General features: G+C 38.1%; 1 protein-coding gene across 5 annotated transcripts; it reads right to left on the bottom strand.

The window, feature by feature from the left end:
* Positions 1 to 1,199: 1,199 nt before the first annotated feature.
* On the bottom strand, positions 1,200 to 23,643 carry LOC310922056 (AN1-type zinc finger protein 5-like). Of its 5 annotated transcripts, none has more exons than XM_083882365.1 (7): positions 23,530 to 23,643; positions 17,616 to 17,720; positions 17,371 to 17,528; positions 16,880 to 16,991; positions 15,985 to 16,082; positions 3,981 to 4,106; positions 1,200 to 3,714 (listed from the first exon to the last, which is right to left on the bottom strand). In XM_083882365.1, the coding sequence occupies exons 3-7, from the start codon at positions 17,519 to 17,521 to the stop codon at positions 3,566 to 3,568; spliced, it is 636 nt and encodes a 211-aa protein (XP_083738491.1). In that variant the 5' UTR covers positions 17,522 to 17,528; positions 17,616 to 17,720; positions 23,530 to 23,643; the 3' UTR covers positions 1,200 to 3,565. The 5 variants fall into 5 exon arrangements, with proteins under 5 accessions (XP_083738491.1, XP_083738487.1, XP_083738489.1 ...); XM_083882361.1 differs by having other exon boundaries at positions 17,365 to 17,528; XM_083882363.1 differs by lacking the exon at positions 23,530 to 23,643 and adding an exon at positions 23,327 to 23,515 and having other exon boundaries at positions 17,365 to 17,528.
* Between the last annotated feature and the right edge of the window lie 3,437 nt (positions 23,644 to 27,080).

Genomic DNA, 27,080 nt, shown 5'->3' on the forward strand with positions numbered 1-27,080 from the left:
AAAACAATCCTTGGAAAGTGAAAAACCGATAGCAGGTGGTGTTTTCCTAACTTGTTGTTTACTTTTAAAAAACAGTTGAAGGGTGTTATTCTAAATGACCAATCATATTCATTGTACCAAAGCACTGTATAAAATTATGTGCCTTTTAATAAACTTTCACTTTTAAGCCCTTCAAGATGATTTGGAGTAATATCGTTATTAAAGCCGTCCCAAATAATAACAATAAGGGATATATACCACACTGTTTGCACTAAAATTTAAAGATCCATTAATCAGACTTTTTAGTACCCACTCTTACTTACCAGCCTTCCTCCTCTTTGAAAGTTCAATGAGCCTCAATGGAATTAGTGCTCCTGAATGATTATAGACCCTATATGAAATTAACAAAATAAAGCCTAATTTCGAATACAGGCTCTATCCCACTTGTCAAAAATGTACACAATACAGTTAATGATTTTATAAAACAATGAGAGATTTCTTGTTCCATACTTTCTTCCTCAGATCTATTAAGTTAAACAAGCCTTTGTGCAGATTTAAAAAGCAAATGAATGTATGGTTATCCTTCCTAAAATACTCTCACCCTGACAATATCACAAATCTGGATACATTCTCCCCAAATATCCAGTTCCAAGGTGCATTCACAAAACAAGCAAACAAAAAACCCATCCACAAACTGAACAAGCTTTTTATGATGCAGTCGAGTTGATTTGACTTTAATACAAAAAGGTAGAAAAAAATATAACTTTGATGATGTAAAACAGCTCCACAATTAAAAAAAAAATAAAATCCATCCTGGTCTAGTGCCTAAAGATCAGATGTATCCACAGTTGAGGGATCTTCCCAAATTCTTGAACTTGTTACTGTTGTCAGAGCTTTTCAAAAAATTTTCTGTTCCTTTTAATCTAGTAACAGATTCAGCTTAGGTTGCAGGAATCATGATGAGAGCTGAAGCATCAGCCCTGAAAGAGAGTGTAAACCAAGTGCAAGCAGATGATGGGTTTGATTGGCTGAATCAACTCATAAGAGATTGGGGACTCAATGGGTAGATTAAAAATTTAGTTAAAATAGATGTATATGTATTAGGCATTATATTATGTATTGTTATAATTATTCCTTGTATTTTACAGTGTGTAAAAATTAATAAAAATAGGAGAAATGGGGGAGATGTGGACATAGGATGTGGATTTAATTAGCATAGCCAGTTTAAGAACCAAGATGCCTTGGCAAGAACAAAGCTTTGAAGATTACAAGAAGATTGGATCAAGACTAGCGACAGGAAAAGAAGATTGATTCAATCTCTGCAAGCAAGAGATGTTGTAAAATGCATAAGTTTGTTTGTGTGATGTTTAATCTAATTGTAGTAAAAAATTACCAGCCTTCCTAGAATGATATATAAAGATTTGTAGCACACAGTAAAAAACAAATTCTGATCACAAATCAGTCTTCCATTCTCTCTCTCAATTGTCAATATCCTGGCCCAGAACATGCCCTTGCTCCCTTACCAGAAATATATATAGTGGTAGCAGTAATTATTATGCATTATTCACCAGTAAAGATAGCTTCTTTCAAATCAACATGTGCTGTGTGCTCTGTACTTTTGTTTTTTCTTGGGAAAGGTACGTATGGCATATATGACATTCATATTTGGATATAGACCCTGCCAACTCTGCCCAGGCCTTCTGATGAAGATTTTAACAAAACAATGCTGTTGGTACACTGTCTGTATTAGAATAGATCCACCGAAAATAACTTCTGTAGCCAAAAGGAGAAAAAAACAACCCAAAACCTACAACAGAACAGAACCATTTAAAGTTCACTACTAATATTTCCTTCATTCCCTTTTAAGCAGGTTGTTGTTTGGTGACATCTTTATCTGGTCATCAAGTACTTATCTGCATTCCAGTTGTTCATGCTTTTCTGACCTCAACAAGTCATCTTAAAGAAGTCAGTATGTCAAAATAAGAAATAAGGAGATTAGAATGGTTTAAGAAAAAAAAATAAATCTATAGTATTAGTTTTGTATCCCAACCACCACAGAGCCACTTTTTAGTTACAGCAATAACTAAAACCAATGAACTTCCACAAAAAGTATTTCCTCCCGTACATGATTTTTATTATTTACATAATATGGCAGAGCGTAGATGCTGGATAGTGTGATTATGTGCAATAACTAAGTATGAACTATCTGTACATGCTTGCATACCTGATAACTAAATTGAAAAAATAAATTAAAAGCAAAAGATTGATTTTTTAATGGTGAAATAAAAAACTAAGATTGAACACTGCAATAAAAATCATAAGTAGCATTTTGTGTACATACGTGAGGCATTAAAACACTAGTCTACACTATACTCGATTATATAAAAAACCACCACAAGTTTCATACATCACAAAACCCCCTTCCATTATAACACAGAAATAATATTACCAGACAAGCATCAGTGAACTATACTGTCCTTTCTAGTTAATATACAAAGCTGTAGATAATGGAGCCCATGCAATACACCCAAGAACTCTGCAGTCCTACACCCAAGTACAATTAAAAATGATAAAGCAGCCTTCCAAGAGTGGTTCCAGCTCCCACTTAAATCTACAAGTCATGTTGGGTATGATTCCCATACACAACAATTGTTACATTTAAAACTTTTTTTCTTTTAACTGAAAAAAGCTCCTAATAGCCTTTTGAACCCAGAACGTGCTGAATTTAAGAAGTACATGAATAATAAACTGCTCAAATACTTCTGCAACTTACACAGATGCATGTGTCACTTGACAGAGTTGCTCTGGTATGTCTAAAAATTCCACCCATAACTTTTGTTTTCTAAGTCAATCTTAGCACAATATTGTGCTACACAACAGTATTAGCTATGCAAGGAAAAGCAGACAACTGTTGCAGGACAGTTCTTAAGTTTCTAACAGGACATTTCCTTTGGGAAATTATAATTTTCATTATTTTAAAGTTAATGTTATCTGTTCTAAAATACTTTTCTTCTCATACATATCTGATTTTTTCCATTTTTCTCATTGCAATTGCTAAATGACTTTTTATTAAATATGGCACCAACACTCATCTTACTGGACGGTAGAGTCCTCTACATGTCTTATATTCTGCTGGAGTACAATGGAGTGTGGAAACTAAAAGTAGAAGATTTTAAATGGATAGAAGTAGACCATTAGCCTTTCTGACATATCCTTCTCCCAAACAGGCAGTCTTTGGCTAGTTATAAACACCTTGAACATCTCAAAAGACAGATCTGCTGCAAACATGAAGAAAACATCTGTTTAGCATATGTGAACTAGAGCCTGTCTTCTGTGCATGTGTATTCCTGTGCAGGTTCTACCCATCCAATCATATTCTGAGGAGAGCATATACTTTTTCAAGGACTGTATCTATCCAATTCTGCCTGTAACAAACACCCAAACATTGTAAAAACCAAGATGGACAAGGCTAAAATTAAAACTTTGAAGAACAAAGGAAAATGGCCATGCATCTGCTCTTTAATGCTTTCATAGGGCATATTAAAATAAAACAAATAAAAGTCAGTCTTTTCACAAATAGACTAGTTTATATTCTCTGGATTTTTTCAGCCATCACAACTGGATTCTCTTTCCTGATTTTTGCTGCAGCTTCTGCTTTGTAATCATACGGACAGTTATGCTTGTCAGAATAACGGTGAAGTCCACAAAATAAGTTTCCACATCGGCAATCAAACCCTGTATAAAGAAAAGGAAAAGCAACATCACTAGGAAGTTTCAGACTTAAGAAAGCTATAAATTAAGAGCTTAGCCAGTTCAAAGGGGGTATGTGCATCTTCTGTATCAGACTAAGTGGAATTAATATTTTCAAATATCATCTGTATTAAGGCATCTAATATTACGGATTTTGTAACAGCAAGCAAAAGTTTAATGCCTAAAGATTTCAAAAAATTTAATCTAGTAAGAGGCAACTAATAATATAAATCTATTCAATATTGACATACCCGTAAGGCCAATCTTCTTTCTGCATGTGAAACATCTGTTTTTCTTTGGTTTAGGCAGTTCAGAAGTTTTCTCTTCACTCTGTGAAGTACTAGGTTGAGAAACTGATGGGCTTGGTTGAGTAATAACTGTTAAAGCAAGCAAAAGAAATAAAGGTTATTTTCTTCCTTTTCTTGACTTCACTAGCATGTTTGTATTTATTAACAGTAAATTCCCCTCTACTAAGACCCTAAAGTTTATTGTCTGAAGTGGTAAATAGAATAGGTATTCTATTAACTTCCCTTTTATCTCTACAGAAAATGATCAAGTTTTCCCCACTGTTCCATCATCTAGAAAATACAGCATATCTAGTGTTATCACCTGTATACACCCATATAGGTCCTGTACACACAATATTAGAAGTAATATGATCCAGTTTAAATTAATCTAAAACAATAACAACACTGTCAAAGTGGTTGATCAGAGGGGATACTTCTGGATAATAGTCAATAGGACCATATTTTAGAAACTAATGACATTTACAGTAATGCTTTTTGGTCATAGTACCAAGCTACTCTGCCACTATACTTGCAAAGTCAGATGATCTAAAACCTCAAACAGTACAATGCCTAACATTCTTGAGCTTCAAACCACTGATTTTGTGATACACCAAACATACTACTACAAGACACACAGCTCAAAAAAGCCCTTGTTTCAGACACTTTTTTTCAGTAATTTAAAGAAAAAAGTACATATTTACATTGGATATCAGTATCCTTGTACTATATTCAACCTTAATGATCAAGCAGTTTGAGTCAAAATGGTTTATTTTTCAATTGCCTTTGTCATGAAAATTTTTGGCTACATTTCTCACTTTTAATCCAAGTTCTATGCAGGATAAAAATGTGTCCTGTGGACTTCTGTGGATCTGTTAGTTTTCTTTGAAAAATTAAATTTTTTATCAGTTGTTTTAAAAATCCTTTAAATACCCAAATTAGTGCAGAGGAAACACAAGGGAGATGTGTTTGTATACAAACTTTAATGCATACAACCCAGAGAGTCTGTCCCTGTTCAGTTTTCCTGGACACTCAATTGTATTATTACATCTATTGTTTTAAAAAATAATGAGCAAACTATAAAATACACTCCATAATTAATGATTGAGAATAAAGGTTTAAAGAACTCACTTGTAACCAACTTTATGCATACAAATGTGATTTCTTAGTTGAGATTCTTTTGGATCAGTAAGCATTGCATTCTGAAAGTCGATTTTTTTCAACATCATGAACCCCTTATAGTTAACATTTTAATATCCTTACTATTAATAGCTGCTCTTATAAGATTTTATTTGTAATATGTTCATATGCCTATTACTACTAACACAAAGCCTCACAGATCCAAGCCCCATTTCACAATTCACTGTAGAAGTGAACAGAGCCTCCAGTCAGTTCATATTTCAGATTTTAAACAAGATTCAGTAGTAACAAACTTTTAGAGGCAACAAGGAATTTTCAGTGCTCATACCCAAAAAGTCTTATACGGGAAATCAGTATTTTCTTATACAATATTATAGCTGTAAGTCCTAGGGAACAACTCAATCTCTTTTTACTGACTTTATTTTTGATTATTCTATAGATTCTTTTAGAAAGTGTGAAGAGTTCAGCATCAACACTATTTTGCTAATTCTGAGGACAATAATACTATCCAGTCTTGGATATATAATGTTTTTTCCATACTTAAGCACACTATTAATAAAAAACAAAGGTATGGCACTAAAATCATGACTGCTATTAATACTTTTCAGAGTAATTTTGACAGTTGCTTTTTTAAAAAAAATTAAGCAATTCCTTTGTCTTGACAATTAATATTTTCAAAATGAACAGATATAACCTTGTGAACTCATCTTTAAACCCCAAGGAAAATAGTGTTCAGTATCAGATAATCTCGTTGAAAGCCTATGACCAAAAAAAATCAGGTTAAAAACACTGACACCACAGTGTAAGCCTGTTGGATACCACACACCTTAGCTGACAGGAATTAAGAAATTGACTAAACATCTCCCAAATCAAGCAGCATGGTCAAGCTCCTCTTTGATTTGTGATATTACCAGTCTGTTTAAAATGAAATGCTAGTAATATGCTATGGCAGACGGAAAAAAGGAACCTTCCAATTCTCTGGTGGAGTGAGCAGCTGTGTGTGCTTAGCTGCCTACCAGGGTTAAACCACAACAGACCTTTTTGGCATCCAACAAAGGCCTTGAAGGGCTTGAGATAACAATAGACTTGACTGGAATGTGCTAGGTCAAATTAATAGCTGTTAGTGCCGTTTAACTAGTAATCAGCAGGCTCCTGGGCTTGCCATAGGCTTGCTTGCCTGACTGCAAATTAAACTCTAGTGCTCATTAATGGCTGCTTTTTGCTTTTGCTGCTTATCAGCTTACTCTGCTCTGCCTGGGAACATTTTGATAACAGCAATGACCGTGCATGCACATGGGCTGGCAAATGGCCAGGGCATTGCTGCTGTGCTGGACAGGCTGGAACTCTGTGTGAACTAAAGTCAAAGAGACTGTGACCTGTGGATGAGTCCCCATGGGAACAGGACACCCTGAAGCATCTGTGGCCATGGTTACATCTGTGTCAGAGCAGATACACCTCTAAAGGGATTGTGGCTCAACAAGTCCACACTGGAGTGTTGGCTACACTGGAGAAGGCATACCTTGAAGCATCTGTGGCTGTGGATACATCTGTAACATAGCAGGTACACACTCCTGAAGAGACTGTTGCTGTGGGTAAAGCCACACTGGAGCAGGTACATTTCTGAAAGGATTGTGGCCCATGAAAAAGGCCATGCTGGAACAGGTGCACCTCAAAGCAACTGTGGCTATGGATAAGTCTGTGCAGCAGAAGGTATACCCTAAAGAGACTGACTCATAGATAAAGCTCCACTTGGAGCAGGCACACTCCTGGGGGACTGCAGTCTGTGAATAAATCCAAGTCACACCAGGGGCAAGGGGAGGAGTTCATTGCAATGTTAAACCCTATGGCCTGGTAAAAAGGGATCAATGGTAGAGATTGTAATGGATATGCCTTTAAACTGTTATAATCTGGTATTGGAGTTACATGTTATAGGATGCACTTATAAAAGGAACCACCTGAACCAGTGGAGGACAAACCTCACAAGAAGCAGTGCAAGTGCAGCAGTGACAAGATTTGAGCTCACTGATCCATCAAGACAAAGAGATAGTGTATTAGATAATTTTGTGTCACAAAACAAAGATTAAAACCAAATCCATCTAGGGGAAAATGTTACCAACTACTTTAAATATATTTACTTCCTCCTCTACATATATATACTGACCCTGAGATTAGCTTAGTTGGTTAGAGCACGGTGCTAGTGACAGGTTTGATCCCTGTGTGAGCCATTCACTTAAGAGCTGGACTTGAAATCCTTCTGGGTCCCTTCCAACTCATAATATTCTGTGAACTGTGAAATTGCAGGTGTTCACTGCCACAACCAGCAACCTTGGAACTAGGAAGCAATGATAATAATCCAAAGTGCAAAGGCCCATTTCCCGAAAAGAGCTGCCAAACAGGATCCTTCCTCCACAACTAAAAAATATTCCAAAAATGAAAAGCAGGTAACATGCAGAAATGGGCAACTAAATGGTCCCAACACAAGATTTCACAGGTTGCCCTAAATCAGAATTGTTCAATTTATTACTCAACACAGATAGCACCTGCAAAAAGTAGGCATCCATCCACTTTTATGCCAGCAGAGTTAGATCTGTGATTCTGTGATCTAATAATGGGTTTTAATAAGGAAGTCCTCAAAGTAGCTTTGCAAAACAGCTAGAACAGGGACAACACCCTTTAACTAATGTTCACACATAAAAACCCCCCATTTTTTAATCAAATGGTATCTCAAATGAAATATAAGTTTTAGTCCTTCTGACATGACATTAGTACCCACATCCATCAGATACTATCCTGACAACTGCTTGTTACAAAAGGCTCACTCTGGTATACATTAAACAAATGTTACGCCAGAAATCATACTGTGTTAATCATCAGGCAAAGTATTCAAAGTGATTGCCATGGAATAAATCACTAGACAAAAGCTGAAACAATGGTAGGAAAATGGTTGTTACTGTCACCTGCAGACCCGCCTCCTCAGTACCAATAACCTTATTCATATGGAGCAAAGCCTTTTATCACCAGAACATGTTTTATTGCCTTAACAGAGATCCTGTTGGCATGTAGCCCTCTTCACCACCATGGTTATTTCTCTTGCCAACCACCAGCTCAGGTTACCAGATGAGGTTTGTTTCACTTCAATTTTAGGAAACCAGATCTTCTGCTACAAGGTTGAAAAACTTGGGAGCAAAAAGAAGTTTCCAGAAATGGACATGATTTTTAAATTTTATTAAGTAATACAACAATAAGTTAACCACAGGCAGTGTAAAATGCAGTGCCATCAGGAACAACAAATAGGCACAGGGGATGCCACTCAGAGGGACCAGGACAAGCTCAAGAAGTAGGCCCATGAGAATCTCCTGAGGTTCAACAAGGCAAAGTGCAAAGTCCTGGATTTGGGTCAGGACAACCCCCAATATCAATACAGGGTGGGGGATGCAGGGATTGAGATCATCCCTATATAAGAGGACTTAGGGGTACTGGTGGATGAAAACCTGGATGGCAAAGGCAGGGACTGGGAGAACAAATAAGCACCCACTGTAGGAGATCAGGTTTGAAAGCATCTAAGGAACCTGCAGGTGCACAAGTCCATGGAACCTGATGAGATGCATCTCCAGGCCCTGAGAGAACTAGTGGATGAAGTGGCTAAGTCACTATCCATCATATTCAGAAGTCATGGCAGTCCAGTGAAGTTCCCATTGACTGGAAAAGGGGAAACATAACCCCACTTTTATAAACAGAAATAAGGAAGACCCAGGAAACTAAAGGCCAGTCAGTCTCACCTCAGTGCCTGGCAAAATCATGGAGGTCCTCCTGGACACTATGCTAAGGTACATGGAAAATGAAGAGGGGATTGGTGAAAATCAACATGGCTTCACTAAGGGCAAATCATGGAGGTCAAGGGTTACAGGATTGGCAAATATGGGAAGAGTGACCAAAAAAAACCCTACCTGGGCTCATGCAAAGCATTTGGTATTGCCCCAAACAACATCCTTGTCCCTAAAGTGGAGAGATGCAGAGTTGACAGATGGACTGCTTGGTAGATAGGAAATTGGCTGGATGGTTGCATTCAAAGAGTTGCAATCAACAGCTCAATGTCCAAGCAGAGACCAGTGCACACTGGCATGGACCTGTTCATACAAGTCCAGAGAAGAGCCACTGAAAGGCTTCAGGAGGGAGGACTGGAACACTTCTCCCATGAAGACAGGCTGAAAGAGTTTGGTTTGTTTAGCCTGGAGAAGAGAAGGCTCAGGGAAGACCTTAGAGCAGCCTTCCAGTACCTAGAGGGCCTACAAGTAGGCTGGAGCAGGACTTTTTACGAAAGGGCATGTAGGGATAAGACAAGGGAGAATGGCTTTAAACTGAAAGAGGGTAGGTTTAGATTAGATATTAGGAAGAAATTCTTTACTGTGAGACTGGGGAGGCCCTGGCACAGGGTGCCCAGAGAAGCTGTGGCTGCCCCATCCCTAGAAGTGCCAAAGGCAAGGTTGAATGGGGCTTTGAACAACCTGGGATAGTGGAAGGTTCCCTGCCTATGGCAGGGGGGTTGGAACTAGATGATCTTTAAGGTCCCTTTTCAACCAAAACAATTCTATTATCATAAATCACCTAGGATAATGAACCAACCTAATCCTAGTACAAAAAGTGCCCGAAAAATAATAAGACAAACAAAACCCCCACAAATACAACTGTTGCACTGTATATTTGGGAACATTTACTTCATTCAGTTGCTAAGATGCATCTTCAAAGCAGACAGAGGGAGAACAGCAAGGTTACTTATGATTAGAAGTAAACCACAAGCCACAGCATGACAGCTGTTCAACCTACACAAAGAAAGGTCCTGCAAATAGGAAGACTAATGCTAATCTGACCCCAAAGTATCAAACCCACAGTGACTGAGACTTCTGAAAAAGCATTAACTACTGTACTAACAGGCTCAAGAACAATGCATCCCATTGAGCAAGGAATCAGGCAAAGAAGACAAGAAACATGCATGGATGAATAAAAAACTCCTGTCATTACTGAAACACAAGCAGGAAATACACAGGAGGTGGAAGCAGGGTCAGGCCACTTGGAATTAATATAGAGAGGTTGTCAGAGTAAGCAGAAATTAGATGAGGAAAACCAAGGCCCATCAAGAATTAAACCTGGCCAAGGATGTCAAGGACAACAAGAAGGACTTCTTGAAACACATCAATGATAAAAGGAAAACTAAGGATAATGTGGGACCATTTCTAAATGGAGGGGGACCCTAGTGATAGAGGACACAGAGAAGGCAGTTACTGAATGCCTTCTTTGCATCAGTCTGCACTGACAAGGCCAGCACTCAGATCTCTGACCCAGGAGACCAAGGTATGTAAGAAGGAAGACTTTCCCTTGGTCGACAGGATTGGGTCCATGAGTTAGCAGTGCCCTTGTGGCCAAGAAGGCCAACAGAATCCTGGGATGCATTAGGAAGAGCATTGCCAGCAGGTCAAGGGAAGTGATCCTGCCCCTCTACTCAGCCCTGGTGAGGCCTAATCTGGAGTGCTGTGTCCAGTTCTGGGCTCCTCAGTACAAGAGACACATGGAGCTCCTCTCTATTAAGGAAAGACTGAGGGAGCTGAGTCTGTTTGGCTTCGAGAAGGAATAACTGAGAGGGGACCTCATCAATGTCTATAAGTATCTGAAGGGAGGGTGTCAGAGGATGGAGCCAGACTCTTCTTGGTGGTGCCGACCAATGGGACAAGAGTCAATGGGCAGAAACTGGAACACAAGAAGATCCACCTGAACATGAGGAAGAACTTCTTTACTGTGCAGGTAACTGAGCATAGGGACAGATTGCCCAGAGAGGTTGTAGGGTCTCCCTCACTGGAGATATTCTGGAACTGCCTGGACACAGTCCTGTGCCATGTGCTCTAGGATGACCCTGCTTGAGGAGGGAGGTCAGAGCAGATGGCCCACTGGTCCCTTCCAACCTGACCCATTCTGTGGTTCTGTAATTAGACTGTCAGAACTGACAGTGGTTTTCCTTACACAAACCAATACAGCTGGAACAGTTAATAAAGGACTGTATCCTGTGTGAGGGACCCATCCTGGAGCAAGTAAAATGTGCAAGAAGGAAGGAACAGCAGAGAACAGTTATGAACTGACTGCAACCCTCCATTCCTCCTGCATTACTTAGAATATAGGGAGAGGAGGTAGAAGAGTCTGGAGGTAAAGATGGGTCTGGGAAGAAAGGGGTGAAGGGAAGGCATTTTTAGTTTTCTTTGTTTCTTACTATCATGCTCTATTTTTTTTAAATTGGCAATAAATTAAATTCATCCAGAAAGGACTACTAAAGTAACAGCAAGTTTTTAGAAGCTTCCTGTATACCCAAACAAATTAGCCAAAATAGAACCCTATCAGTTTAAAAAATGCATTGACTTCCACAGTAACAGGAAGCAGTAAGCATGCCAGTGAAGAGTGAAATGCCTGAGAGCATTAAAAAAAAAAAAAAAAAAAAAAAAAAAAAAGACGTTTTAAGTGTTCTAACTACTTTTACATGAAGGTAAACCCCAACTCCTATCACAGAAGGGCCGGAAAAAATAAAACCGAAGAAGGAATAAAGGTAATAGACCAAGAGCACCCAAAAGTCATCAGAAAAACATACAGCACTTCCACAGCACCAAAACTGAAGACTATACTACAAATTACATCATTCTTGTGCTGTGCATTAACACAATTGACTTGTATATAAAGTTTGAATCAATAAAAATAAGATGGACAGGATTTATTATGCTTTATCAAGCTTGAGAATAAATATTTTATTATTTAGAAACTGCAACTGCTATGCTGATCTATCTGTCCATGATAAAATGCTAAAGAATAAACTGTATATTCAATTTGATGCCAAAGAACTGGGATAAAAATTATTCTGCAGCATGAAACTAATCTCACATGCTCAACAGACACACTGAATATTTTTACTCTTACATCAATATAACAGATACCCCTGTTTAAGTATCACACTGAAATATGGTTTAGATCAGCTGCAATCAAGAATGATGCCTTTTGCACATCTGCCAAAAAGATTTGATAGCATGTTATTTGCAACAAGCACAGGAACAGCAGTTTGGTCTCCAGTCTTATTCTTCAAGATAGACAGCTTCAAGACTTCAAGGAGATTATTAGTTCCATTTCAGAATTATTTCAATTGAGGGCATCTACTTGAGCTACAGTAGACATGGGAAATGGGAAGGTAATTTTGAACACAAGACAAAGTTGATATATCTGATGATTTTATTGACAGCCACAAAGGAACTGTCTACAGATAGCATCCACATTTAAAAACTATAGCCATGTTTGAAAACAAATCAGAATCAGATATTAAAACAAGAAGCAAGCAATATAATCTATTATCTTGAACATTCAATAGCTCATAAGATGTTCAGCATATTACTCAGAATATTCTCTGTAATACATTTTAAATTTCATAGCTACTGGTTTTATCTGTAACATAAGGGGCATCCCTTAACAGGGTCGTGCATGTAAGATAGCTGTAGCGTTGAACATTAAAATAACTCATCATATTGGCTTAGTATGGAGGCAAAAGAAAAATGAGCTAACCATCATCTCATTAATTTCATTATATGACAACATTCAGGAATGGGAAGAGTAACCTACAACATGGATGGAATAAGACTGTAAGTTAACAATGTTTGTGGAAGAATTTTTAACACTTATTTTACACAAGACCATATGCATTTCAAGTTCTAGTTCACCTTCTCCATAGGCAGAACTATTGCACAGCTATGGCTTTGGAGTGATAACTCACCACACTGCTCTGTAAAACAAAGCTATTACTGGGTTCAGAAAAATAAGGTTTTTGATATGCACACTAGACTAATTAAGTCTGGAAACACTAAAAGCCCTGAGAGGAGATTTATTCAGAAAGGTAGTGACCCACAAAAATGCTAGAAATATGCTATGACTGGATACAATATGATTATTTAAACATACTTGTTTCTACAACAGTTGAGTTTTAGTGCTTAATATGCAAGTCAGCTCTCTTGTATGAATCTTTTATTGTCACTTAAAAATCTGCTTACACAAAACAGGTTTCTTCAAGGCCTCTACTATGCCTCACCAACTTAGTAATGGTATTGCTCTGATGCAATAATCAACACAAGGAAAGTAAATTAGTTATATAAGGGAGTTTTGGCATTTAATTCCTGTAAGTTAGCATGGAAAAAAACCCACAAATATGAACAATATTTCTAGAATATTTTGGGTATATTCTGACTATGGTCAAGACTGAACGAAAATTAAATCCTTAGTTAAGAAGTGCAGAAGCAGATCAAAAGCCTATAAAATGCATGATATACTTAATGCCCAATTATGAATTGGAGTTTTGATAGAAAGGTATTTATATTTCATTGACTTCTACACAGTTCATCAGATAAGCAACTGAACACATGCCACAATTCAATTACAAAACTACGACAAGCGACAAAGTTGAACTAAGAAATTACAAGTTAAAATATAGCATGTTAGACATCTAAATTATAACCAACTAGGCTAGTTATATCTGTTAGGCCTTTCTTCCTTCAAATGCTAAAATATGATTCATTGCCTTCAGACCTGATTTGTTCTGAATGAGATTCCAGATTACAACCTCAACCTGAGAAAAACAAAAGAAAATACAAGCCTGTTAAGATTCATTTTTTTCAACTTAAGAACCCTCTGGAATCGGATGCTTAAAACCCAAACAGCAAGAGAGTATTCTTTTAGCCCATAGACTTAAAGAAAATTGTGTAGACCTAACTATTTAGAATTTCGACTTGGAGAATATGTCTTCATAACGCTTAAGAAAAAAAGCACCCAAACCTACTTTGCTTGAAGGCTACATTGCTTGTTCCAGACCTACCATCTAATAGACAGCTATGAAATTCAATTGCCAAGGTGAGACTACAGATAAAACTAAAGTATTTTCATCAGCAACATCATGACAGGCATTATTTTAGAGAATTACATCTCAGAAAGTATTAGCTTTGTTTTATGAGGTGACATTTATTATCTACTCTACTATTGTTTCAGCTCCTCCTCAAGAGAGACAAACACATATTGGATGCTGCAGAAAAAGAGAAAGGAAAAAAAAAGAAACTAACCCAAACACCATAGGGATTTATAAAAAGGTGAGGCCAGCTTTTTTTGACTGCAAGACACAGGATCAATATACTAGTAAATACAGCAAACGCTGTATCTTAAATGTCTGATAAACTCTTTGTAATCTAAAAAAAGTGGACAAATGTCCTATTCTGTGCTGTCTAAAATCTGCTCCCAACTTATGAACTTTAACTTTTAGATCAGCTGAAGATTGTTTCAAAAATTTAAAGATATGTACCAAGGAAGACAATTTTGTTATAGAAGTTTGTTTTCCAAACTTAAATTCTATAGTCATGTTCCCAATGATCTCTACGTAAGCTTTAACAGAGCTTTGACTGGTTTCAACTCTGAGTTTCAAGCTGCAAGATTATTATCTTGAGTTGCTTTTAGGGATTTTTTTTTCTTCTTCCTATTCTAATCAATAAAGTGCTGTGTGACACTACCATTTAGTTGCCTTGTTATAAGAAAATGAATATTGAGTCAACACAAGTAGAAGACTGGCCTTTTATAGTTAGCAAAATGACAAATCCCTATTGGCAGTTTTAATAAGACAAAATTCAGATATTACTTGACCACTGCTACCAATTTGTTTTTCTTTCCTGCCTATCTCTTTTTCAGGTACCAATACATAACAAGACAATATGGGTTTATAAATATTGTAACAAAGTATAATTTTTAAAGTTACATACAATAAGTCTCTTCAGATAACACAAGTTACAAGAAGCTGAAACATATAAAAATCTCCTTGGTCTGTACATAAGCAAAAAAGAATATAGTAAAAGCAACTGTAATTTATTTCATGTCACAATTTTAACTTAACATGACAACTAAAATAGTAAAAGCCTGCGTACAAAACCCAAGCAATTAACTATCAGCTGTAACAGCAGTCCTAAACAAAGACAAAGATGCATCTGTACAGTGCTGAGTGGTACATTCTGGAACTTTCAACACAAAAGAAGTATTTTTATCTTTAGTTGTAGCAAACACATTTTCCTATTAAAAATCAGCTTTCAATGTTTTAAGACTTTCAGAACTATTAAAATTAACAAGTATCAATATCTATAGACATCAAACAAGTACATTAAGATACCATTTGAATAAATTGCTATATAATAAACATTAATTCACTAGCTTTTTTAAGTTGAACATTCTTACTAAGCAATTAATGCTGTAAGTACTCTATATCCACACAATAGCATTTCAGTTATATCTAATATTTATTCACTTAGTCCAAGATACTTTAGCAGTCTTTGTTAGTATTTTAAATTAAATATTCCCTTGTGCCCTATTCTCATCCTTCTGTAGAATAGAATTAAGAACCTTGTTCTTCAAATGCAACAAACCATTTTGATTGCCACAAGTCAGCAGAAACTGTACTGCTAGGCTTTATACAGAAATCAACACTGACTTCGGAATTGAATATCTTGCATCCAAGATACAATTTAAGTGTCTTATTTTTAAAAATGAAGGTTTGATAGTCAAAATGCTCCTCAAGTGTCAAAAGTTATGTACTAAAATTGAACATGTCTGAAAACTATGTTCTGACACTAGTAAGTCTTCTTGATTCTGAGAATATTAATACTCAAGAAGCATTCATAATTAACGATTCCTCAAGACAATCACCATAGAGATGCCTACTTAAGAGAAAGTAAATAAATTGTCAGCTTCTGTTAAGCCAGTTGTATTCAGTGTTACTCTACAAACATACCTGGCTCGATGTCTGTTTTTGGTGATACTTTCTCCTCTCTTGAAATGCTCATTTCTGTCATTTGCTGCATTACAGGCAAAGCAGCAACAGGCACATTTCTGTTTACATACAGTGAAATGGGTGATTACATTAGTTTAGAGTACATAAGAGCCTAAACTGTCAAAATCCATCAGACTACCCGATCAGTTATTATTGATACACATTCCTGACCTGTACTTCTATCTCTCTTCCCTAGAAGAAACTAGGCAAACTAGCAAATATTTCCCCAGATAAACCAGAAATGTCCTTGTAAATGTAGTAGTCCAACACCAAACACTAATTAGTACTAATTTATAAAGATTTATAAAGCACTGTAAAGTGCACTGTCACTTTTTCCTCTGCACAAACTCTCTGTAATAGGGCAACCTTACTTTAACTTGCTATATACCCACAGTTCATTCAAACCTCAAAATAATACCTTCATTTGATAAAGGGTCTAGAAATCAAGTCTTATGAGGAGCGGCTGAGGGGGCTGGGGGTGTTTGACCTGGAGAAAAGGAAGCTCAGGGAAGACCTTATTGCTCTCTACAACTACCTGAAAGGAGGCTGTAGCAAGGTGGGAGTTGATCTCTTGTCTCAAGTAACAAGTGATAGGACAAGAGGAAATGGCCTCAAGTTGTGCCAGGGGAGGTTTAGATTGGATATTAGAAAAAATTTCTTCACTGAAAGGGTGGTCAAGCATTGGAAGAGGCTGCCCAGGGAAGTGTTTGAGTCCCCATCCCTGGAGGTATTTAAAAGCTGTGTGGATGTGGCACTTAAGGACATGGTTTAGTAGTGGACTGGGCAGTGTTTGGTTAATGGTTGGACTCGATGATCTTAAGGGCCTTTTCCAACTGAAATGATTCTATAATCTTACCTTGATTTTCCAGATGTGCTACTAGCAGTACCTTCACAATTGCTTAAACTAGCATCTGCTCTCTGTACAGGTGGAGAATCTGAGGTAGGACTGTTTGAACCACTAGCTGTCCCTATATAACAGAAATTTGAGAAGTTAATTATAAGCAAAGTATAGAATACAAGTTAGTCAAGCAGGTTTTAATACTTATGAACCATTTCCAATCATTCCTCATTCTACTGCATCTTCTTAATATAGACTATATTGTTAATGACCAAAACGCAAGGATTGTATAAGAACACAACTGTAGCAGAGAGTAAGTAAAAATTCAACTTAAGGTTCAACACCAAGTGGACCAGAATACATTACACAAAAAAGCGTTTTTATTGTGATTTAAAGTATTATCCCCTTTGATGTTCACAGTTTTAATATGCAGCTATCAGAAGATCTGAATACACCTCATCACCTACACACTGTTTTCAAGACACAAAAAACACATCTCAAACCTTTACCCATTGGGCTGATTCTACCACTATTCTGCTGTCGCTGAAGATGTTCTTTGTAGCAAACAGAACACATGCCATTTGTTCTAGGATTTCCATAAAATCCACATCCTGTACTACACAGCATGGGCCCTGGGGTCTGGTTTGTCTCCTGAGCCATTTCAATGCTGTAAATAAAACCAAGAACTGCATTAAGAACTGGAATTTCACCAAAATTGATTACACAGTTATAGAATTAAAGTAGGTCTGCTTACCTTGCCCACAAAAAGTGATATCAGCATTTTTAAAGATGGCTATATGGATGTTAATATATAATTCAATACTTCAATTGTATTGATAAGTAACATTGTCAGGAACATCTAAGAGAGGTAAAAAACATTATCATAGTTTAGTGGGTTGACCTTGGCTGGATGCCAGGTGTGCACCAAGCTGCTCTATCACTCCCCCTCCTTAACTGGACAGGTGGAGAAAACGACAATGAAAGGCTCATGAGTTGATATAAGGAGGGGAGATCATTCACCAATTACCATCACAAACAAAACAGATTCAACTTGGGAAAAATTAATTTATTACCAATTAAATCTGTGTGGGATAATGAAAAACAAAATCAAATCTTAAAACACCTTCCCCCCCACCCCTCCCTTCTTCCTAGGCTAAACTTTACTCACAATTTTTCTATTTCCCCACCCCTCCATCCCCCAGCATCACAAGGAATGGGGGTAGCAATCAGTTCATTACATGTTTCTGCTGTTCCTTCCTCCTCACATTCTTCCCCTGCTCCAATGTGGGGTCCCTCCCACAGGGAACAGTCTTCCATGAATGTCTCTGATATGGGTCCTTCCCATATGCTGCAGTTCTTCACAAACTGCTTCAGTGCAGGTCCCTTCCACTTTTTCTTTCCATGAGGTGCAGTCCTTCAGGAACAGACTGCTCCAGCATGGGTCCTTCACAGGGTCACAAGTCCTACCAGCAAACCTGCTCCAGCATGGGCTTCCCTCAGGCTCACAGCCCCTCTCCATCACCTGGAGCACCTCCTCCACTGATCTCAGAGCCTGCAGAGTTGTTTCTCTCACATTCTCACTCCTCTCTTCCAGCTGCTGTTGTGCAGCAGTCCCCGTCCCCTTTTTAAAATATGTTAGCACAGAGGTGCTATCATCATTGTTGACTGGCCTGCAGCAGGTCCATCTTAAAGCCAGATGGCATTGACTCTATCTGACATAGCAGAAGCTTCTGGCAGCTTCTCACAGAAGCCACCCTGTGGCCCTCTGCTACCAAAACCCTGCCACACAAACCCAATACACACAGTAATATTGAGAAGCAATATACTTATCAAAAACTATGTATGCAGGTTATGACCAAATTTAATGAATTGGCCAACAAAAGTTTATTAACCTCTGAGCACTTACAGGGTATAAAAAAAACTCCAAACAAAACACAGCTAGATGGGTAAAACAAGCAAGACCAAGTTTGGGTCTACTAAACAGTTTTGGTAATTAGCACAGTTTTTTTTTGCAGACTCCAGAAGAACTGCTCCACTTTTTCAGTAATGGTGATCTTGTATAATTCTGATGCTAATAACATTTTTAGCAGATTGTACTTTCACAACACATTTGTTAAACAGAACAAAAATCACTGAAGGATGGGCAACAGTCATTTTAAAACTGTATTTTATATCTTTAGGGGATGTTTCTATAACAAGACCTTTAACTTTGCTCAAATTGCATACAAAGTCCAATACTGAATATTAACTAGCAACAACATGCATACAGTAGGCCCTCAAAACATGATCCAAAAAGCATTACTGAAATATGCTTAAACCAAATTTTGCTCTTCCAAGAAAAAATAAAACTATTTTAGACTGTTGAATACATTCATTTGCGCACTATATGCATTTTCAAAGAGCCAATTAAATCTTTTGGGTTTAAAATATAGGCAGACTTCTGCATCTTTCAAAGGTAGATAATTCTAACCCTCATCTCTGCCATCAACTGCAAAAGTTAGGAATAAAAATACTTCACCTTCACTGGCAGCTGACCTCTGCAAAACAAGGCTAGTAGAAAAACTGATATAGCAACCAAATCCTAGTTTTATTGCCATTGGGAACTAAGAATATAATAATCAAGCAATCTACTATAAATTGAGGACACACTTGTCCTCCAAAAGTTTAGATTTAGTGAAAGTACTGCTTATAGCACTTAGACATTTTAGCAAAAACTCCAGATTACTGCCTTCTTCTTTAAGGGCAGCCACAAAACAGGATATTTGTCTGCTGATGCTCATGAAAACTCAAGCATACCAAACATTAACTCTAGTGTATAAAGAAATACTTTTTATAACTTAAAAAAGCCATACTACAAGCTGTAACCATATATCTCAACAGTATGACAACTGCAATTGACAGCAGTATTTGTCTAGTTAATCTAAACTTCTGGGATCAAAGTAAATCAACATCAGGAGAAAAGAGAAATCAATCTGATTGCCTGCTGGTGGTCACGGGATTTCAATAATTTATACCTTGGTTTCAGTACTACAAATCAAACTTGTACTTATTCAGATATACCACTTAAGAGTTTGCAGTTTTACAGCTATACACCAAATCAGTGGACACAACAAAAATCTAAGACCTTAAGAAATATTCTAATCTTTATTGTAGCTCTATGTTATTATAACAAAAATAAAGACTGTACTTCTGGCCTTATTACATGCAGGTACACTCAAAGCACTATCAAAAGTGCTAACACACACTATCATCAATCTCATTTGACTTGCTCCACTCAAATTAGAATCTTTCAGCACTTACTAAGTTTAGCTTTAGGTATTAATGATGATAATAACATATTACAAATGAGTCTTTATAGTTCTTTTTCAGCACAGTCCTTCACTACCTGAAATACATGCTGCTTATTAAAAAAAGATCAAATTGTTATCCAATGCTTAAGAAAGTTCAATTTTCACTCTTTAAGGTCTAGGTATCACCTGACTAGGTTATAATACACTTTCCAGAGTTTAATAATCAGAAAACTAAAATATGCCATTTAATATTTTGAACCAAGAGCAAAAGTAAAGTTTTCTGAAAAGACAGATTACAGACTTCTGAAATTCTTCCTTACTAACTTTTCTAAGAAGAGTAAGTACCTAAGGCCTTACAAATTCGGTTCCATTACTTGGAAAAACAAGCAAATACCATTATGTATCTGTTTTCCTGAACTTTTCTCAGAAACTTGGTGTGAGAGACTGAAATGTTATGGTTAATGGCTTAAACATTGTTATGAAGGACTTTTTGCCCATTATGGCAAAACTCTATAAAGAATCTGTATAAAGCCCACCCCTCCCTGAATATGCCTACTGACTGGAACCTTGGACTGTGAATTAAGCTGCCTAATAGAACCTGAGATAAGATAAAGATGACACTACTGTCCAATTATCTCAGGCCTAGGGAGAAGTTAACAAGGCTGAGGGAGAAGAATGTATGCACAAGAAAGCCAAACCCAGCAGCTGTCCTAAAAATCAGCTCTGGCTGGGTTTGGGGTGGGTGATGCCATAGCCCACAGGCTCATCTGCTAAGGCCAGGTTTACACACACTCCCTCGGCAACCAAGGGAGAAGGAGGAGAGTGTTTGGGTATGTGGTGTAACCCTTGGTCAGAGGGTGCTAACACCCGTCCTTCTTTACACAAATTGGCTCAGTTGTAAGACCCCCCACCCTGGGAAGGCCACATACACACGGGACATTCATGTGAGAAGCAGCTGAGAGGGTGTCATAAACCATCAAAGACCCCTGAAGCACCCCCCAGACTGGTTCCTGAGGCCTTACACCAGACAACTGCACATTATGCAAAGTGATGCAACAGATCCAGAGTGTTGCAAGACAGTGTCAAACTTGCCCTCCTCAGGGGAGGCACCTAGGCATTCACACCTGGCCCAAACATATATCAATCCATTGAACTCCATGTTTTGCTGGACTCTCACCACTGAGAAGACAAGAAGAGGATCAACAGGACACTGTTGGGATCCAGAGTGGTGAGGTTTCTTACTTAATCTGTCACTCTCTCTCCCCCCCACCTCTTTTTCTATTTCTTTCTATCTCTCGCTCACATTTACTATTAAATAAAACCCATACTATTGACTTCAGCATATGCTCTTGTTTGCACCTTAATTTGGGCAGAAGCACCTCTCTATAAATTTTTAATAATTGGATCATAACACTTGAGTCACATGGTTTAGTACATTAGCTTCTGCCTGTCACAAGGCTGCAGTGTGACAGACTAATCTAAAGGCTCAGACACAAAACCTTGTCAACAGGGGCCTCTGAAATCAGTTTCTATTTATATCTCTGAAAGCTGCCAACTACAACCCACAAAACTGAAGTAGCCAAGCATATACCCACTATAAGAGGAAAATGTGAAATTCAATTAACATGACTACAGATCCTTTTATAGAGGAAAAGGGAGTGCAGATACTTCAATCAAGAAAATGCAGCATCATAAGGCAGTCATCTCAGACATTTTCATCTCTGTTTCACAGCAAGAACAAAAAACTGGCTATGATCAGAAACCTAACATATTACAACCCCACGACCTTACGTTCCCCAATCTTTTGGTTGACTGGTTACAACCAAACCTTTACAAAAACTATAATTCTCTCTTACTTCCAAAAAGAGTCTTAACATTTAAGAGATGTCCCTGTTTAACCTTGACCTCCCAATAAAAAAGGAGCCTTTTTTTTCAGTGTGTTAAGTCAAACAGTAATTTACACCACTGACCTTCACAGTTACTGGCAAATTTACCCAGCCAAACTAAAAGAGGAACATAAATACTTCATTATTATTAAAGTTATCAGTCTCATAACTAAGACATCTTTTAATTCAAAATTACAACTAAACTGAGGCATAGTCAACTCTAATAACAGCAGATATTTAGATTGAGTGGCAAATATAATTAAGCTTTTGTGCATACCAAGTGCACTTCCAAGAAACTACAACTTATGAACTATGTGAAATATGCAATAAAAGCATTTCAAGTTACCCTAATACTTCACAGACTCCTAGAATATTTGGGCTGGAAAGGACCTTAAAAAAATCATCTAGTTCCAACCCCCTGCCACAGATCCGGTTGCTCAGGGTCCCATCCAGCCCAACCTTGAACACTTCCAGGAATTGGGAATCCACAATTTCTCTGGGCAACCTGTTCCAGTGTCACACCACCTTTATAGCAAAGAATTTCTTCCTAATATCTAATCTAAACCTACTCTCTTTTAGTTAAAAGCTATTTCCCATTTTCTTATTACTACATGCCCTTGTAAAAAATCCCTCTCCTACTTATTGTAGGTCCCGTTTAGGTACTAGATTAACTTAATAACTTAATATAATAAGGCAATACAAGTACTAACTAATTTTAAATCAATAATAAAACCTAAACTGTCTGGTTAAATAAATACCTATTTACCTGAATATCCTCAGCTAGAAAATGGACCGTAAAAACAAAAAACCAAAACAAACTCAAAACAAAAAACCCCAGCAAGGCTATTTCAGGTATACACCCCTCTAACAGTGATCTAGGTGAAGCAAAACGACGAAGTATATGCGAATAACGCGAATCAAACCCAGGCATTTCCCAATGACAATTAAATGCAGCTCGATAATCCAGACAAAAAGGGCAGCACCGCCAAGTGCTCAAAGCGTGGTATGTTTTAGTCGCCATCGCTTCCACACACCCACCTCGCCCCACCCCCTCCCGACACCAAAACACAAAATACGTGGAAGCTACTGGTCTAAGGAGAAAAAAAAAAAAAAAAAAAAAAAAAAAAAAAAAAAACAAACAACAACAACAACAACAACAACAAAAAAAAACCAGCTCCTCTCCCAGCGAGGACTGAGGAAGCCTCGTTGTCTTGCTCCCTGTCTGCCCCAACTAAGGAGGAAGTAGTAGTGTGTGTGCCATCCTGGCCCGCGGCCTCCCGCCGCAGTACCCATCGCGTCAGAGTGAAAGAGTCCGCCGGGGAAAACTATAGACGCCCTGCCAGCCCTCGCCTCACGGAAGGCAGCAAAAACGTCCCAGGAGGCCCGAGCACTCCCCGCGGCGCTCCTTTGCGCACAACGCCACCGCACTAACAGCTCTTAGAAATCGAGTCCACATCCTCCCACAGCAACCCTTCAGCGCCCGTGTACCTACTTCTGGAAGGGGGCGGAGCGAAAAACCCCACAGCCGATGTCGGAGGCGCTGCAAATGGCTTCAGACTGTTTCTGGGAGAGCGAAGGGCAAGATGGTGTGGAAGCACGAAGCTGGCGGTGCCACCACCACTTCCCTTCTGCGGCAGCAGCACGGAATGAGACACGCAACGCACAGGGGAAAGACGAAAAGAAGACGCAAAAAAGAGAAAGAATTGAGGAAGAAGGGTGGATGAAGGAGGGATCTGAACCAGCTGGTCCACTCGCGTCAGCTCCGCCTCCTGGCTGTTGCTGAGGCCTACACGCCAGCGCGGTCCTACACGAGGGGAAAGAGCACCAAACACACGTGAGGCGGCTCACAGTACGGTTGCCTTCGCCTGCGGAGTCACCAATCTCCCCCTCCCCCAGACTAGGGACTATACAGGAATGGACAGAGACTCCGCGCGTTATCGGAGAATGTTGTCTGCTCTCCAGGGGGGTGGGGAAACGGAAGGAGCGGTGTCCAAACAGTAACAACTGGCTCGCGCGGCCTCACCCTATCCACAGAAAGAGGATAGAGCTGCGCGCAGAGGAAACAAAGCCTTTCCCCATTCACTTGCCCTAATAACAGACGCCTCCGCCCCTAGTTAACATTTCCATTTAAACTTGCACGTGCAGTGGTGTCACAAGTGAGTTATTAAAAGAAGTCATCGTTGTGGGGTTAACTAAAAGGGTTCTATTATTCATTAAATGATGATTAAATGATACTTATTGATGATTGAAAAGTAAATGACAGATTATGATTAAGCAATAATTGAATGGTAATTTGAGAGTGATTTGACAAATATTTAAATAAATTAACAATTTAGACAGTGATTTTGATAGCAGTCAAACACTACACTACTTACTACACTTTTAATAAGTAAGGTCTAGCTAGATATATAAATGTTGTTAGCATACAATATACCTTTAGGCCTAATGTGAAATGTTGCTAACCTCGTTATAGATATCAGATGCTGGATAAGGGGTCTCACCTGCAAGGAGTAATCTTAAGAGACATCCCTGCTCAAGGGGGAGATCACTACTGTGTAGCCTGCTGCCATACAAGAGAGCTCAATGGGTTTAAGGGGGCTACAGATATTTATAACAAAGTGATTGAATTGTAGTCAATTCCCCTTTGGTGTATGTGCCGGAGTGCAGTTGTAGCAGTTTTAGTTTTGTCTAGTTCCAGCTCAGGCTAGTGTTGTTAGCTCCTGACAGACTCCTTAGTTCCTGAGAAGTTATGGCCTAGCCCAATTTTCAAGGTCTGCACATCAAGGAAGATTTCAGTCAGGCCTAGTTGTTGATGATGCCTGAACCAAAGTACTCTTCACTCACTCATAGCAGGTGTATTCATTACAAGAAGCCAGTGGTTTTTTAAACCTTGCACTCCTGTCTTATCTATCTTTTGGATTCATTGGCTATTGGCTACTTACACTTTTTTACCTAAACAACTATTAGGCACTAGTCGGCTACTTTTATTTTTAATATGTTATCTGATAATGAATTGTCTGCAGTGATAACTCAGTTTTAGAAGTAATGGGATAATTCTGTGCTTGATGGTGGATTTTTGAGGGGTGAGAATATAGTATAAAGAATTTCTATTTCTTGTGAGTTTTATTGTTTTAAAATTCTAAAATTTTGAATGTTTATAAACAGCATTTACTAAAAGCAAAGGAATATCTATAGTATACAAAGATATCATATTAAAACATATTTTCCAGACAATTAAGACAGGAAGGGATTTGTTGTATATGGAATAAAATCTCTCTGGTGGTCTACCTGAAGGTTTGTTGTTTTTCTCACAGACTTTATTGGTTGTGATCACCTATAAACATAGGGTAAACTTGAAATTCAAACCTTGACCTGCATTCAGATTTACGAATTTGTGGGTCACTGAACCTCACAGTTAGGTATTTATATATTTTTGCATGTCCAAACTTTAGATCAGACTTTGTGTCTATTGGATGTTGATAATGTGTTCAGAGGATGTAACATTGACCTAGGCAGGTAAGAGTGATAGAAAGGTTACATCACTGTGGAGAGAGGGAGTTAGAAGGGTTTGCAAGCCTGGAGAGCATGGAAAGAGGAAAAGGAAATAAAAGGAAAGAGTAAAGCTTGTTATTTCAGACTTCTTCCTCACTGTTGGAGGAGCACAGGGTAGCTTATAGTTTAAAACCATTGTCAGTAGGTAAAGTGATTAATTTGTCATAATAAATTACAGTTAATTAAAAATATTTGTAAGGTAGTATTTCTAGAAAATGGAAGACAAACATACCATGCTTACATAATTACACGTATCTTAGGAATAGATCTTTAAAATTCAAAGCTGCTTTAGATAAATGGTCTAGATAATTCGACTTTGCTTAAATGCAGTTTCTACCGTATTCTACTGATTTTCTGAGGGTACAGTATATTTGGGCATATATTTCTGGGCCTCTTTAAACCATTTAATCTGAAAAAAAATCCAGCTAGAATTAGAAGGTGTGGTTTTACAGGAAGCGTGCCACTGAAATAATTAGAAAAAACCTTTTTGTCTGACATGTCTTCTAGAGCTGATCTCTTTCCTTGTTTGTCAGAGGGATGGCTCCTGAGACCCAAAAACTTCTATCAGAGATAGATGCAACTTGCAGGTAATTGTAATTATACTGTGCTGAAGGACAGCAAGCTCTGCAAAACTATAGGGCACTAATAATGAACCTCCAACACATAAAAGCAGCATGCAGAAGTTGGAAACAGAGACAGGCTTCAGAGAAGTAACTAAGAAACATTGCCCAGGCATATAGGGATGGTATCAGGAAAGTTAAAGTTCAGTTGGAGTTGAGACTTGCAAGGAATGTCAAGAGCAACAGGAGAGCTTTGTGAGGAAAATTGTATTCCCTAAAAATTCTACCAATTAGTCTTTATACTATGGAATTGTATTAGCTTTTAAAGAGATATATTTTACATTGTATAAACATTGTTAAGTCAACATAACTAAAGAGCCCTGGCTCACTGCAAGGACACCCCCCATACTGAAGATAAGAACCTTGTTTCTCAAAATCTTAAAACCATCCACAAAGAAGAAAGGATATCCCTGGACTACTGAGATAATGCCAGCATCCTAGCCCCTCCAAACACCTCTGTGAAACCCTCAAATTATCTGGCATCATATACAAGCAACTGTAACAAGACCAACTCCAGGGAGGTGATTTATTAAAAAACTATGGACATTGATCTATTACCAATATCCAACTATGACGGACAAAGACTCTCTAACAGTTTAAAGTTAGAAAGTGTATGTTTATTACGACGCCGGGCAGCGTGCAGGATAGCTCCCAGAAACACACGCGCAATTTACAGATCATCACAGGGCCTTTTATGTACAGGAGTATTGAATACACAAACTACAAATGCATATTCATAGCTCTGATACCTCCCATTCCCCGCTTCGTATGGTAATTAGCCCAAAAAGCCACCAAGCATGCGTAGTTTGTTCTTTGAAATGGGTCGGTGGTCTTTTTAATGGGGTGGGGTCCCAAAATGATGAAGTAAGAT

Source organism: Zosterops lateralis, assembly GCF_965231275.1.
Source record: "Zosterops lateralis genome assembly, chromosome: W".
Classification (NCBI taxonomy): Eukaryota; Metazoa; Chordata; class Aves; order Passeriformes; family Zosteropidae; genus Zosterops; species Zosterops lateralis.